Source organism: Oryx dammah, unplaced genomic scaffold (genome assembly GCF_014754425.2).
Source record: "Oryx dammah isolate SB20612 unplaced genomic scaffold, SCBI_Odam_1.1 HiC_scaffold_12, whole genome shotgun sequence".
In the NCBI taxonomy this organism is placed as follows: Eukaryota; Metazoa; Chordata; class Mammalia; order Artiodactyla; family Bovidae; genus Oryx; species Oryx dammah.
Genome location: NW_024070196.1, coordinates 19,215,340 through 19,227,878, shown reverse-complemented (window position 1 = coordinate 19,227,878; position 12,539 = coordinate 19,215,340). Strand labels below are relative to the sequence as shown.

The 12,539-nt window shown below is 37.3% G+C and overlaps 1 protein-coding gene across 2 annotated transcripts in view; it reads right to left on the bottom strand.

Moving 5' to 3' along the window:
• Nucleotides 1-12,539, bottom strand: part of SLC7A11 (solute carrier family 7 member 11) — a 341,695-nt gene that overhangs the window by 312,640 nt on the left and 16,516 nt on the right. For both annotated transcript variants that reach the window (XR_005722896.1, XM_040250500.1), the window contains exons 4-5: nt 11,240-11,365; nt 5,830-5,929 (exon numbers count right to left, since the gene is read on the bottom strand). Coding sequence is in view for 1 of the 2 variants with exons in the window: in XM_040250500.1 (XP_040106434.1) it covers nt 5,830-5,929; nt 11,240-11,365 (226 nt within the window). In the remaining variant the exon portion in view is untranslated. The remainder of the gene's footprint in view (nt 1-5,829; nt 5,930-11,239; nt 11,366-12,539) is intronic.

Below are 12,539 nucleotides of genomic sequence, written 5' to 3'. Positions count from 1 at the left end.
TGTGTTAGTCACTGGGGAAATAAAAGTAGGAAATCTATAATCCCTCTCCTTAAAGAGCTCATTGTTCATAGAATGGTCCATTGTGGATATAACAACACAGGAGGCAATGCTAGAGCATGTCCAGGTTACCAGGAGCCAGGGGTGAGGTCCAAACCAGACTGGCAGGTCATAGAAAGTTTTTCAGAGGAGGCATCACCCAAGCAGAGGCTTCAAAAATGCTTACCTATTAGCCCTGGTGAGATGGCATAAGGACATTCCAAGTGGAGTATAACACACACACACATGAGTGTGGTAAAGCTCTGTATGCACAGAGACATGAGCTACAGATAGGTGTTCTGCAGTACAAAGGGTGCCCAGGAGTGAGAACAGAGTGAGGACAAGATGGCCTCTGGCTTCTGGGAATCTAGATTTCAGTAGGGGTGACAGGTCAATAGAAACTTGTAGAAGAATAGAAGTATGATAATAACATTTCTCAGTTTTAGGGAATTGGCTTACTAGACATGAACACTGAGACAAATAGGAAATAAAAAATGGGATAAAAGATAATAAATTCTCAATTTTCACTTCTTCCTTTCAATTCAGTTTTCCAATATGCATCCCATCCAAAAATCTCAAGTCATAAGGCAACTATAAGAACAACATGAGGAAAATATGCCTTATGCATAATAGTAACTATGAAGTTGCCAATTTTTTTGTATATTTAGGCAGCTAATTTTAGGTCCATTGTTAGTCAATACCCTATAGGCTGATACTAAAGAACATAACATTTTGAATATTTCCCCCAAGACCTGAACACTTTTGTCATCTCTTACATGACAAGAAGCATTCTAGACACATGATATTTAACTTTCTAGTCCCATAGAGTTGCAAATATTACCCTAAACTTATGGCCCAAGAAAAATTCAGATTCCTTTCCTTCACTTTATAACTCTCCTTATCCCACCCAGGAATGGTGGCTGCCTCACATCCTTGACTTCTTTTTCCAGTCTAAAAGGACTGCTGGAGACCCTTTAAAGCCCTTAAAGTTCTCTTTCAAGGTTCCAAGATGCAGCAGACCCCTCAGATATGCAGACATAGATAACCAAATTGTGACGATGGGGAAACTAAGGCATCATAATGAATACAGCTAGACATATAAGGACAAAGACCTTTCCATTTCTTCACTGTAGAGGCTTAGAAAATGTCCACAAAGTGAAAAAGTCATATTTGCATTGTACTCTTCCATTGTTTTTATTATTCTTTAGAAGATAAAATAGCCATTACATAGGTCCACAGAAGCATGGGTCGATCGGGACAAATCCTCTATATAATCTAAAACCAAGTGACTAGAATATTAGTCCATCAGCCTCTAATACACTTAAAGTATCTCATAACTTCAAACAAAGATGAGAAAACCTGTCTTATTCCATCTTTATTCACAAGCAGGCAACTGATGCTCATAGTTGTAAAAAACCAAGACAACAGGCCCAAAATGGAGTCATTTATGCTTAATCCTCGTGTCACCAAATCAAAACATAATTCAGTTAAAGTTTCACACCTCCCAGGAATGGAATCCAAAACCAGTCAGTTAGGAATTGCCTTATTTAAGTATTCTGCCTGGTAGACTCTTGCTATCCCCTAAATGAAAATAACTCCGTAATAACCAATCTGTTTTTTAGCTTAGTATAACTTTTTTGTTCCCACCCTTTCAGCCTATAAAAAGCTTTCTCTTTTGTACAGCTCCCTCGAGTTCCTTTCTATCTGCTAGATAGGATGCTGTCAATTCATATCGATTTTTTCTCAAACTCTTAAAAATTTTAATATGATTCAATTTATATTTTAATAACGTTAAGGTGTCTGATATTTTAAGGACTATATGTGAAGCAGAAACAATTGAATATCTGAGAGAACAGTAGCAACAAAGGTGATCTAAAAGGTTAGCAGCCAAGGATATTTTTTAATGACTAGAAAGTAATTTTCTAAAAATAGAGGTTGTAGTTATACCAGGAAGGCAAGCAAAAATCAATACTTATATCTGGAATATGCACTCTGAGGGATTTGATGCGTTTGTTATAAGCCCAAGGCAATGGGAAGTACAAGAAGAAAATGAACAAAACAACATCCAAGGAGGAAAAAAAAACTCACACAAAAACCACACACACACTTAGAAATATTTCCAGGCCTCTCACCTCAAAAATAGCCAGTTCCTTCTAAACAGTTGTTTTAGAAACCAGTCTTTTTCCAACAATGTTAAGGAAAGAAAGGAAATATTTATGAAAAAAGAACCCAATTTCAAATATTTTCCATAGAGAAAAGGAAAGGACTTGGGACATGGTAGCAAGGTGGGAAGGAGAAAGCTTCTATTTTGGTCCAAACATTCACATCCTGTGGGAAATATACCTTTATGCTCTCCTAGTCTCCAGTAATGCATCCATAGCGTTCTCTATACATCTACTCAAGTTCTCTAGAGAATGTTCACAAGATCTATTGTTCCAGTTTTTCCATGATTGCATATAAAAGGCACTGCAAAGCTGGCAATGCATTCTAACACCCAACTATGAATTATTTTAAAAAGAAGCTTATTCTTTAGATTAGATTTGACACAATGCTACAAAATAATCCCAGCAGATGCTTTAGAAGACTAAATCCCCCGAGGATACGATTTAAAGGGGGAAAAAAAAAAGAAAAAACCACAATGAAAAACTATTTCCTATCACATGTTTAAAAAAAAAAAAAATTCCCACCAAGCAATATTTAGCTTTGGATCAGGATATGGAACTGAAATTGGTTGAGTTCCCTTGGGCCACAGGGAGACTGACATATTTCTCTGAATGCAGACGTTGGCAATAATATTAAAGTTGTTCTGACCCAACTCTGTGACCTGGCTGGGTTAATGATTTCTTTCCCCCAATCATGTTTCTGTGAAGGAGTTTTCATCATTCTAAAAAGGTCCAGCACTCCTCATAAACCAACAGCCTGCTCTATTCACATCCAAGGTCTGGCCGTGCCTTTTTCCTATTCAATGGGTAGGTGGTGACTTGCTAACCGAACAAGGCCTCCCAGACAACAAGGGTCTTGCTGCTTTTACTTAAACCGTGGGTGGTTAAGTTCTGAGGACAATGACTGCTTCTGTCTCCTTATTTGCAATGCCCCCTACACTTTTATTTTTGCATCAAACATTGTCAGGGCAGGAGCACAGGGAGTGGAGGCTCATTTACGGTGCCCCACTTATAATTCCACAACACAGTCTTTTAATTCCATCATGAAAGACAAAGAAAGGTCAGAGAGGCAGGATCATATTTGTAAAGTGACTACATAACCCCCGCTTTGGGCACTCTTTTAGTTTCCATCTTGTTCCATTTATATCCAGATATTAACTTTTTCCTCTGGAATTCCAAACCAGCAGACTATTTCTTCTAAACACAGCTCCCTTTTTCTAAGACAAATGGCCACATATTAACAAGCAGGTTATTTCTACCTACCTGCAAAGCCGCATTCAGGTAGCTGAACAGCTGTTGGAAATATACAATTACTTATCTGCCCCATATATAAATCACTTTTATCAGATGACATTCATTTAAAATCCTGGCCTTAATGTCTTATGACTCAACCCTCTAGAATATAAGAAAACCAAGTTTCCTGTTCTTTAAAATAGGACATGGACACGAGGATTCTATGAGGAAGAGTATAATATAAACAAAGGTTCATGTAAACCCCATTTGCCCTGTAAACAGAGTATTGAAATAAATTTCTATGTCTAAGATGGAGCCACTAATCTCCAAGTCAACCCTGGGTTCTATACTTATTTCCCTATTTTACATTCATTTTCCATTTTTCTTTTCTTTGTTCCTTACTCTTCATCCCATAAAAGCTTCCTGTCTTCCACCTCCTTTTTAAGTTCTCTGGACTCTTGTTTATACCACCAAAACTGTCTTTTTAAAATCTTTCTAATAAGAGTAACATTTTGGGTTTAGTATCAACAAAACTAAAGATTAAGATAATAAGATAATTCAAAATGAAAAGACTCTTTATACTTGGAGAAAGCTATCAGCCCTCAAAAGCTTACAGAAGTGAAGATTTGCTCTCCATAAAGCAGGTGACTTGAGTATTCGGCCCTTGTAGCAGGGGAGTGAGTTGGGTAGAAGAATATTTTAAGATTCTGTGGGAACAGATGCATGGCACTCACAGGCAAAAGAAACTTCATTCAATAGAATTAATCAAAACTCCCTCATGAGGATCTCCACATGCCACATTCCTGACTGAATACTACCAAGCCCCCAACACTTGGCTCTAACTGAAAGCTTTTGTCACCTCCCCAACTTGCTCTGGCCCCTCCTGGTGACCCTCCCAGGGCTTGGCCGCTGCCCCAGGGCGCTGGAGCTCTGATCAGGCTGAATAGCCATAGAATAGATGATTCCACTGCTACCCCTGTGGGAGCACAACTCCTTTTTAAATTTTTTTTCTCGCTCAGCACCACATTGTGCTTTGGACAAAAATAAAAAGACTTCACAAATACTAAGACGAACACACATACACAATGGCTATCAAAATATTCCAAAAGTACACAAATATTTTATGCTAGAATCTTCAGAGCTACAATTTTCTAAGAACTTCAAACATTATGCTTCAGATGCCATGCTAAAATTTTTAGTTCCTTTACTCTCCTAATCCTCCTCTAGTGCTCTGAATTTCCATAATTCAGTGAGATTAATAGGGTAAAAATTCCATTTATTGAAAAATATATTTTTATATTCCATGCATTAGTTAGAGAGTAAGATCCTAAAAACTGAAGAAACAAAAAGAAATTGTGTTTGTATTTGAGATGCATTTACATAATTTTAAGCTAGTGTAGTTTGTTGCTTTTTTAGGCTCATAGAACATTCTCACTGCAACTGTACAATTAACTCCATAAATTATGTTTTAAAAGAAATATTGCTACTAATTACTTCAAAACTGAAATTTAATTTTACTACAATCATTTTGATGTTTAAATAATGGCATTTCTAGTGGCATTTCTTGCAATAATCACCTCAACTGAATCTTACTAGATCAATAAAATTTAATTAGAAAAAATTCCTACTCATAACCATGGTTATTGTTATTCAAGTCCCTAAACAAAGCAAGACATAAATACAAAGCTTTAATGCTTCAACCAAAATGTCATCACATTTTGACATGGATCCACCACGGAAATGTACCTATGGCACTGTGGTTTTATTCATCTTTTCTGCATTTTTTGTTTTCAAATGTTGAGGAAATTTTAAGGAATTTATAAAGTCCTTTGAAATGTAGCAGATTATCCAGTACATCTGATTTCACTCTCCCATTTACTCCTTCTTGCCTTTAGAGTACCATTTTACCTCCTGGGAAGAGGTTACTTATTTCTATATCTGAATTCTTTCTTTCTCATAGGAAGGCGGAAAAAAAAAAATCAACTAATCACTATTTGCGTAGATCTTGGAGCTTCAGCTTGGAAGGCTTTTTGACAAAGTACTATTCTTTAGCGGCTTTTGGCACTATTATGCCTTTACTCATCCATACTTATAAATGACTTGTATTGGTTCTCAAGACCCAGCATTTGTTTATTTTTTACATTATCAGGTTAAATTTACATTATCAGCTTAAATCTAGTGCCTGCCTTGACTGGAAACCTCAGTGATGTTTGTGTTAAGTTGTATACACAGTGACTGGGCTGGTGAAGGAAGCCACATTACCTTCCTCTCTTCAAGTACAGCATATCATGGTGAATCATGGCTGTTCACAATTACCTAGCACCTCACTTGGCACTTGAAGTACTTGAAGGAATTAATGAATCATCCAAATCACCAGTTGATAGGGATATCAACTTACCAGCCAGCATACGCATACATTCCATAATAAAAGGCCAATGGCAATCCCATAATACTTGCATCTCTTCCTGAAAAGGCATCTTTAAAATACTGTGTTTGCCCTGAAATATGAATAGAAAGATTAAGGACTTTTCAAACAGCTGGTTATTATTCATTCTTTAACCATAAACATGTAAAGGGGGAGAAGGGGGCTTGGGGATGAACTATACAGTTTCAGGTCTAGATTTCTTACTCTCTGCTCATTTCCAACTTTATCTATTAATGCTGCATCCATTATAGAGAAGGAATCCCAAACATATGCTGATTGCCACTAACACTACTTCACATTTATTTTTTTTTATTTTTGTGATTAGTTGTCACATCTATTACTGTAAAGACAAATAGGCAATTGTTTTAAGCCACGTAATCATAAAATACCATTTAAGAAGAAGCTTTTGTTGTTGTTATTCAGTCACTAAGTCACGTCTGACCTTCTGCAATCCCATGGATGCAGCATGTTGCTCCTCTGCCCTTCACTATATCCCTGAGTTTGCTCAGATTCATGTCCACTGAGTCAGTGGTACTATCTAACCATCTCATCCTCTGCTGCCCCCTTCTCCTTTTGCCATCAGTCTTTCCCAGCATCAGGGTCTTTTCCAGTGATTCAGCTTTTTTCATCATGTAGCCAAACACTACTTCACATTTATTGTAATAAAATCATGGCAAAGAAGAAAACAACATTTCAAAAACAGTCCCTTGCTTTAGCATGCCTCTACTCTTAACAGTTTCACCATGAAAAAATACTAAAGGATCACCTGTAAGTTATAGTGTTTAGGAGTGTGATATAATTCTCAACAGCGATGATAAGACAGTGCTTGGGAAGAATTATTCAAGGGTCTATCTTCAATGAGGAGGTGGCATGAAACCCCAGAACCACCTTCTCACATCATTTAACTTGCTTTTTTTGCTTTCTCCCTATAGTGCATTAGATACCAAGAGGGGCTGCAAAATGCTGTGAAACAAATCTGCTTGGTACTTCCAAGCTTGTTTTATAAAGGAAAACTTATTAGAGCACAGTTGGGCTTACTTATTTATCTAGATACCATCAGTTCAGTTCAGTTCAGTTGCTCAGTCATGTCCAACTCTTTGTGACCCCATGAACCGCAGCATGCCAGGCCTCCCTGTCCATCACCAACTCCCAGAGTCCACCCAAACCCATGTCCATTGTGTCGGTGATGCCATCCAATCATCTCATCTTGTCGTCCCCTTCTCCTCCTGCCCTCAATCTTTCCCAGCATCAGGGTCTTTTCAAATGAGTCAGCTCTTCGCATCAGGTGGCCAAAGTATTGGAGTTTCAGCTTCAACATCAGTCCTTCCAATGAACACCCAGGACTGGTCTCTTTTAGGATGGACTGATTGGATCTCCTTGCAGTCCAAGGGACTCTTAAGAGTCTTCTCCAACACCACAATTCAGAAGCATCAATTTTTCTGCACTCAGCCTTCTTTATAGTCCAACTCTCACATCCATATATGACCACTGGAAAAATCATAGCCTTGACTAGACAGACTTTTGTTGGCAAAGTGATGTCTCTACTTTTGAATATGCTGTCTAGATTGGTCATAATTTTCCTTCCAAGGAGCAAGCATCTTTTAATTTCATGTCTGCAATCACCATCCACAGTGATTTTAAAGCCCAGAAAAATAAATTAGCCTCTGTTTCCACTGTTTCCCCATCTATTTGCCATGAAGTGATGGGACCAGATGCCATGATACCATCAGTCTATGGCTAATTTTACTCTCCAACAATAGGGCTGATAATTGTTGCAGAGATCACACGGCACACAAAGTTGAAAACATTTACTATCTGTCCAATTACAGAGAAGGTCTGTGGAACCTTACCTAGAGAACAGCACTGTTTCCTTCTAGAAGCATGGAAAAGAAACTATATTGAACTTTAAATAGGTTTAAACACATTGTTGCATCAACATGTAGACTGAGTGCTTTTATGCATCACAGTTTTCTCCTCTTTGTGATGGGACTTTTCTTCTATATCTTTTGGATAATTAAAAAATAGAAATTCAGATTTAGTCAGTCAATATTCAAAGTAAAGCATAATGAGTTTCTGTTTCCCAAAGAAAATGGCAAATAAGATTATCTAAATGGGAAATATGACTATTTCAAAATTGGCCATCATGTAAGTAAATAAAAGGGGGGGTGGAAGACAGATGGTGTACATAAAACTCTCTCCACACTTAAATCTCAGTTTTTGTTTGCAGTTTCCAGACAACAACATATATATCAATACAGTGTGTGAGTTTTGAGGCCAAAAATGGAGAATATTGTGTTATCCACTAAATGACTCTCTCAAAACATCCAATTCCTAAATATATCTCATTTTTTTTAAATGACACTGTCAATTGAGAAATATCTATTATATTAAAACATCTCTGTGTCCTCATAGAAGAAAAACATAAATCTTGGAACCCAGATTAAAAACATCTGCTGTCTATTGCTTTATCATGATCTGTGGTCTCCTAGGCCTTATGGGACAACATTGCTAAAAGTGCAATACTGAATAACCAATAAAAGATACAAAACTTTGTAAAGACTTAATCCTGAGCACAAAGTGTTACAAAAGAGAGTTGTTTCCAAATTTCAGGAGTATTTGGCTGCATAACAGAGCTCTCAAGAAGATGAAAGTTATTAGATTCAAAGGAAAGTTTAACAAATCCTCATAAGAGAATATAGAACATACCATTATTTTCTGAATCTCATTAGATCAAAATAAATGTACAATCTGGGTAAGTAAAAATTTTCTCCTCTTGAAGTTTTGTATTAATGTGAAACATATGTGATAAGTTAGAGACAAAGAAATATCACTGTTTTATAGTAATAGAGCAAATATACCTGCTATGAATAATCTCCAAAATATTTAACTTACTTTAAATGTAAAAGAAAATTCCCAGGTCATTTCTCTGCTAAGTGAGATATATAAGGAAAGCTGGTCATATTAAGCACTGATAATGAAACTGGGGACAGACCACTGCCTTGTCCCCTGCCACATGTTTGTAGAAGTTTTAGGCTCCTAGGCTTCCCTGAGTTCCAAAGAGCGATTTTAATCAGAGAAGTGAGAAAATGCAGAAACAAAGGAAAGCAGTCAAGAAAGATTAAAAGAGTAATAGTTTAGCTATAAAGCAAAATTAAAATTCCTTAATTATTCCTCAGGCTTTCCTTGTAGCTCAGTTGGTAAAGAATCTGCCTGCAATGCAGGAGACCCAGGTTTGATACCTGGGTCAGGAAAATCCCCTGGAGAAGGAAATGGCAACCCACTCCAGTATTCTTGCCTGGAGAATCCCACAGACAGAGGAGCCTGGCAGGCTACAGTCTGTCGGGTCTCAAGAGTTGGACACGACTTAGCAACTAAAACCACCATCACCAATTGTTCCTTAGGGCTACAGCTGACATCCTGAGTCCTATCCTTGAGTTGTTTCCCAGACATTAAAGCCTGTATCAGGAGGAAGAAGCTAATTGTAAGATGACCACAATCACATAGCTTGCAAATTGGCTGGAACCTAAGGATTGATAATGTTGACCTCTGTGACCTCACCTTTATCATCAACCTATCAGAGTATTGTGCAGGAGCTTATCAGGTACCCTGTGACCTTCTCCCTCAAACTCTCTTTATAAAGTCTTTCCTAAAAGCTGCCAGAGAGTTTAGATTTTTTTTAACATAAGGTGCCCATTCTCCTTGCTTGACTCCCTGCAACAAACACTATGCTTTCCTTCACCACAATTTGATGACAGTAGATTGGCATTGCTGGTCCTTGGGTAAGCAGACCCAAGCTTGATTCAGCAACAATACCATAAATATTAAAGGATCATTCTATTGTAAGTGTCCAAAAAAAAAGCTAAAAGATATGTCTGCTCTCAAGGAATTTGCAATACAGTAACATTTGGGCAACTGCACCTCACCTCACCTCACCAACATATATAATTAAGTAGTAAAAACTGACTACAGTCTTACATCAAAAAGAGAAAAGAAAAAAATAATCTTTGTTTTAAAGGACTGCATGTCATTTTTTGGAATCTAAATGACTCAGTTTCTGAAATTTCCAAAAATGTAAGAAATTCCTTAGAGAAATATAAAGAGTTAGCCCAGAAAAGGAAAGCAGTAACAAAGTAAGTTACTTTCCCTACATTTCTAATGGATCAGATAAAGTATGAGAAGGCCAGCTCTGTGGAGACCAACATGAATTAGAAGAGTTCTTGTTTTCCCTTCAGTGTAAGCTATAGTATTGAAGATCTTCATTGTGTTTATTTTGAGTTGGCTGAGGTTGCCGAATTTGATGCAAACATTTAGCCAGGAGAGTTCTAAGATGTCCCACTAGGTTTTATTAAACAGACAGCAGTGGTTCCCTTTCCCCAGGTATAGAATGACAAATCTTTCCACCTTTGTTATCGTTTAATGCCTCTACATTCAGCAATGATTTTTTGTTTAATTTTGGTATTTCCTTTTGCCTTGAGTAATCCTTCTCTTGCAACTTCATCAAATTTCTCTATAAACTCCTTTTCTTGGAACAGACAACATCAATGTGAACATGAAAAACTTTACGTGCCAAAGTTACACATCACTCCTTTATCATTTCTTCTTACTTTCTAAATTATTTCCTACTACTGTGCCCATTGTTAAATAACTCACTAGACCTCCTTCTCATCCAATAATTTCCCCTGAATCCAAGCAATTGCCTGTGCCTTCTTACCTAGAACAACTGAAACTCTAAATGACATCACTCTCAACCATCTCAACTCTAAAAAGGCAAATACTCCCAGAAAATGGTGTTACATTTCTGTAGAAATGCAGATTTTACATTAAAATAATGTAACAATAAAATACATTTTTACAACTATTTTTATTGTCAAATAGCATTTTTTTTATGAATGCTGTTTCCATATCTGACTCTCCTTCTGTCAAAATTCCATTCTCAAGGTAAAAGGAATAATTACAAAAAAGTAAAAAAATATTTTATCATTTTTCATTATTTTCCAGATATCTTTTTCTCTAATGTTTAATATATCCTTGAACTACTTTGAAGTAAAAATAAGAAGACACATTTATCTGTAGTTAAAACTAACAGCTTATTTTTTTTCCACTTTGTGTTTTCACTACAAACAGTTTAGACCAAGAGAAAATTCACTGATGCCTTATTTTGCTGCTTAGCCCAGGCTTAATCCTCTTGTTGCCAATCAGCTGTAAATACCAACTCACCCCGCAATGTTACAGGCTTTCAAATCAATTAGATGACAGTATAGAGTCTAAGTTCCATGAGCAGAGAGACTAATTAAGGGATTCTGCTAGTACAAGTGAAAGTCAGTGTTAGAAGAGACCAAAAGCAGATACGTATTTTAAAAAGCATTTACTTTTCAGTCCATACCTTTAATTAGCTGCATCACTCCAGGGACTATAATTATCAGAATTGCTGTAAGCTTGCAAAAGGTTAGGAAAATCTGGATCCGGGCACTCCAACTGACACTCATGCTATTTAGGACCATCACCACAGCTGCAAAAAAACAGATATACGTGAAGACGTCTTAGGTCCTGGCTACTCAAAGTGCCAACCATGAACCAGCATATTGCCATTCATTACCTGGAAGCATGTTAGAAATGCACAATCTCAGATGCCACCCCAGACCTAAGGACTACAAACATGCATTTCAATCAGATCTCTAGGTGATTTTTATGCATCCTGAAGTTTGAGAAACTGGATAAAATGTGCAGACAATACAAAGTTACCTCTCGTTCTTTGTATGGGCTTCCCTTATAGCTCAGTTGGTAAAGAATCCATCTACAATGCAAGAGACCATGGTTTGATTCCTTGTATATGTCGATAAGAGTGAACAAGGATTGTGGTGCCCTAACAATCATATAAAAATATCTTCTAAGCCAATCCTGAGGTCATCACACGCAGATTGTTGAATGTGACTCTAGCCTGACACAGTGGACAGCTCTTTTCCTCCCTCAATGTCCACATGCATAGTGACCTGCCAACTTGGGATCACATTAAAGAAGGGACAAAGTTGGGATCACACTCAAGAAGGGACAATGTGTGGAAAAGTGGGCTGGGAGTTTATTCTGCTTTCAGAATTAGCCTTAGCCAGCACTTTTTGTATTTTCTCTCCACTTTCCAATCAGCATAGTAAGGAGTGACTTTCAGCTTACCCTAAATGTACAGGTTTCCAAGATATGTTTTGGAACTTGAAAAAATGTTTTGAATAATAAATCCAAAAGTGTTTCCAGAGTAGGATGCACACGGGGTCTGAAGCCAGCATAATTACTTTTTCTTGGTGATGCTATCTACAATGTCCTCAGCAACTAGCCACTCACCCCGGACGGTGGACCATGAGAATCTTGAGAACAGAACCAGCATCATTCATCTCTGTCTTGCTAGTATCCAGCTTCATCCATGGCCCAGGAAGATCATTAACACAGTTTTGTTGAATAAATGAATGTGCTGGATCCTCAGTTTTTAAAACAAAATCTGTAATACCTTCAGCCAAAAAGGCATGAAATAAATGGTGGTACTTTCAGGCCCTGCCTCCTATACTATTCTAAAATAACTGAGTTATTCTAGACAGCAGATTTCAACTTTATACTCTGTCTAAAACCTCACACTTGGTGTTACTCACCCTCTCCTCCCATCTCCCAACAAATAAGCCACTTCATACCTGACATTT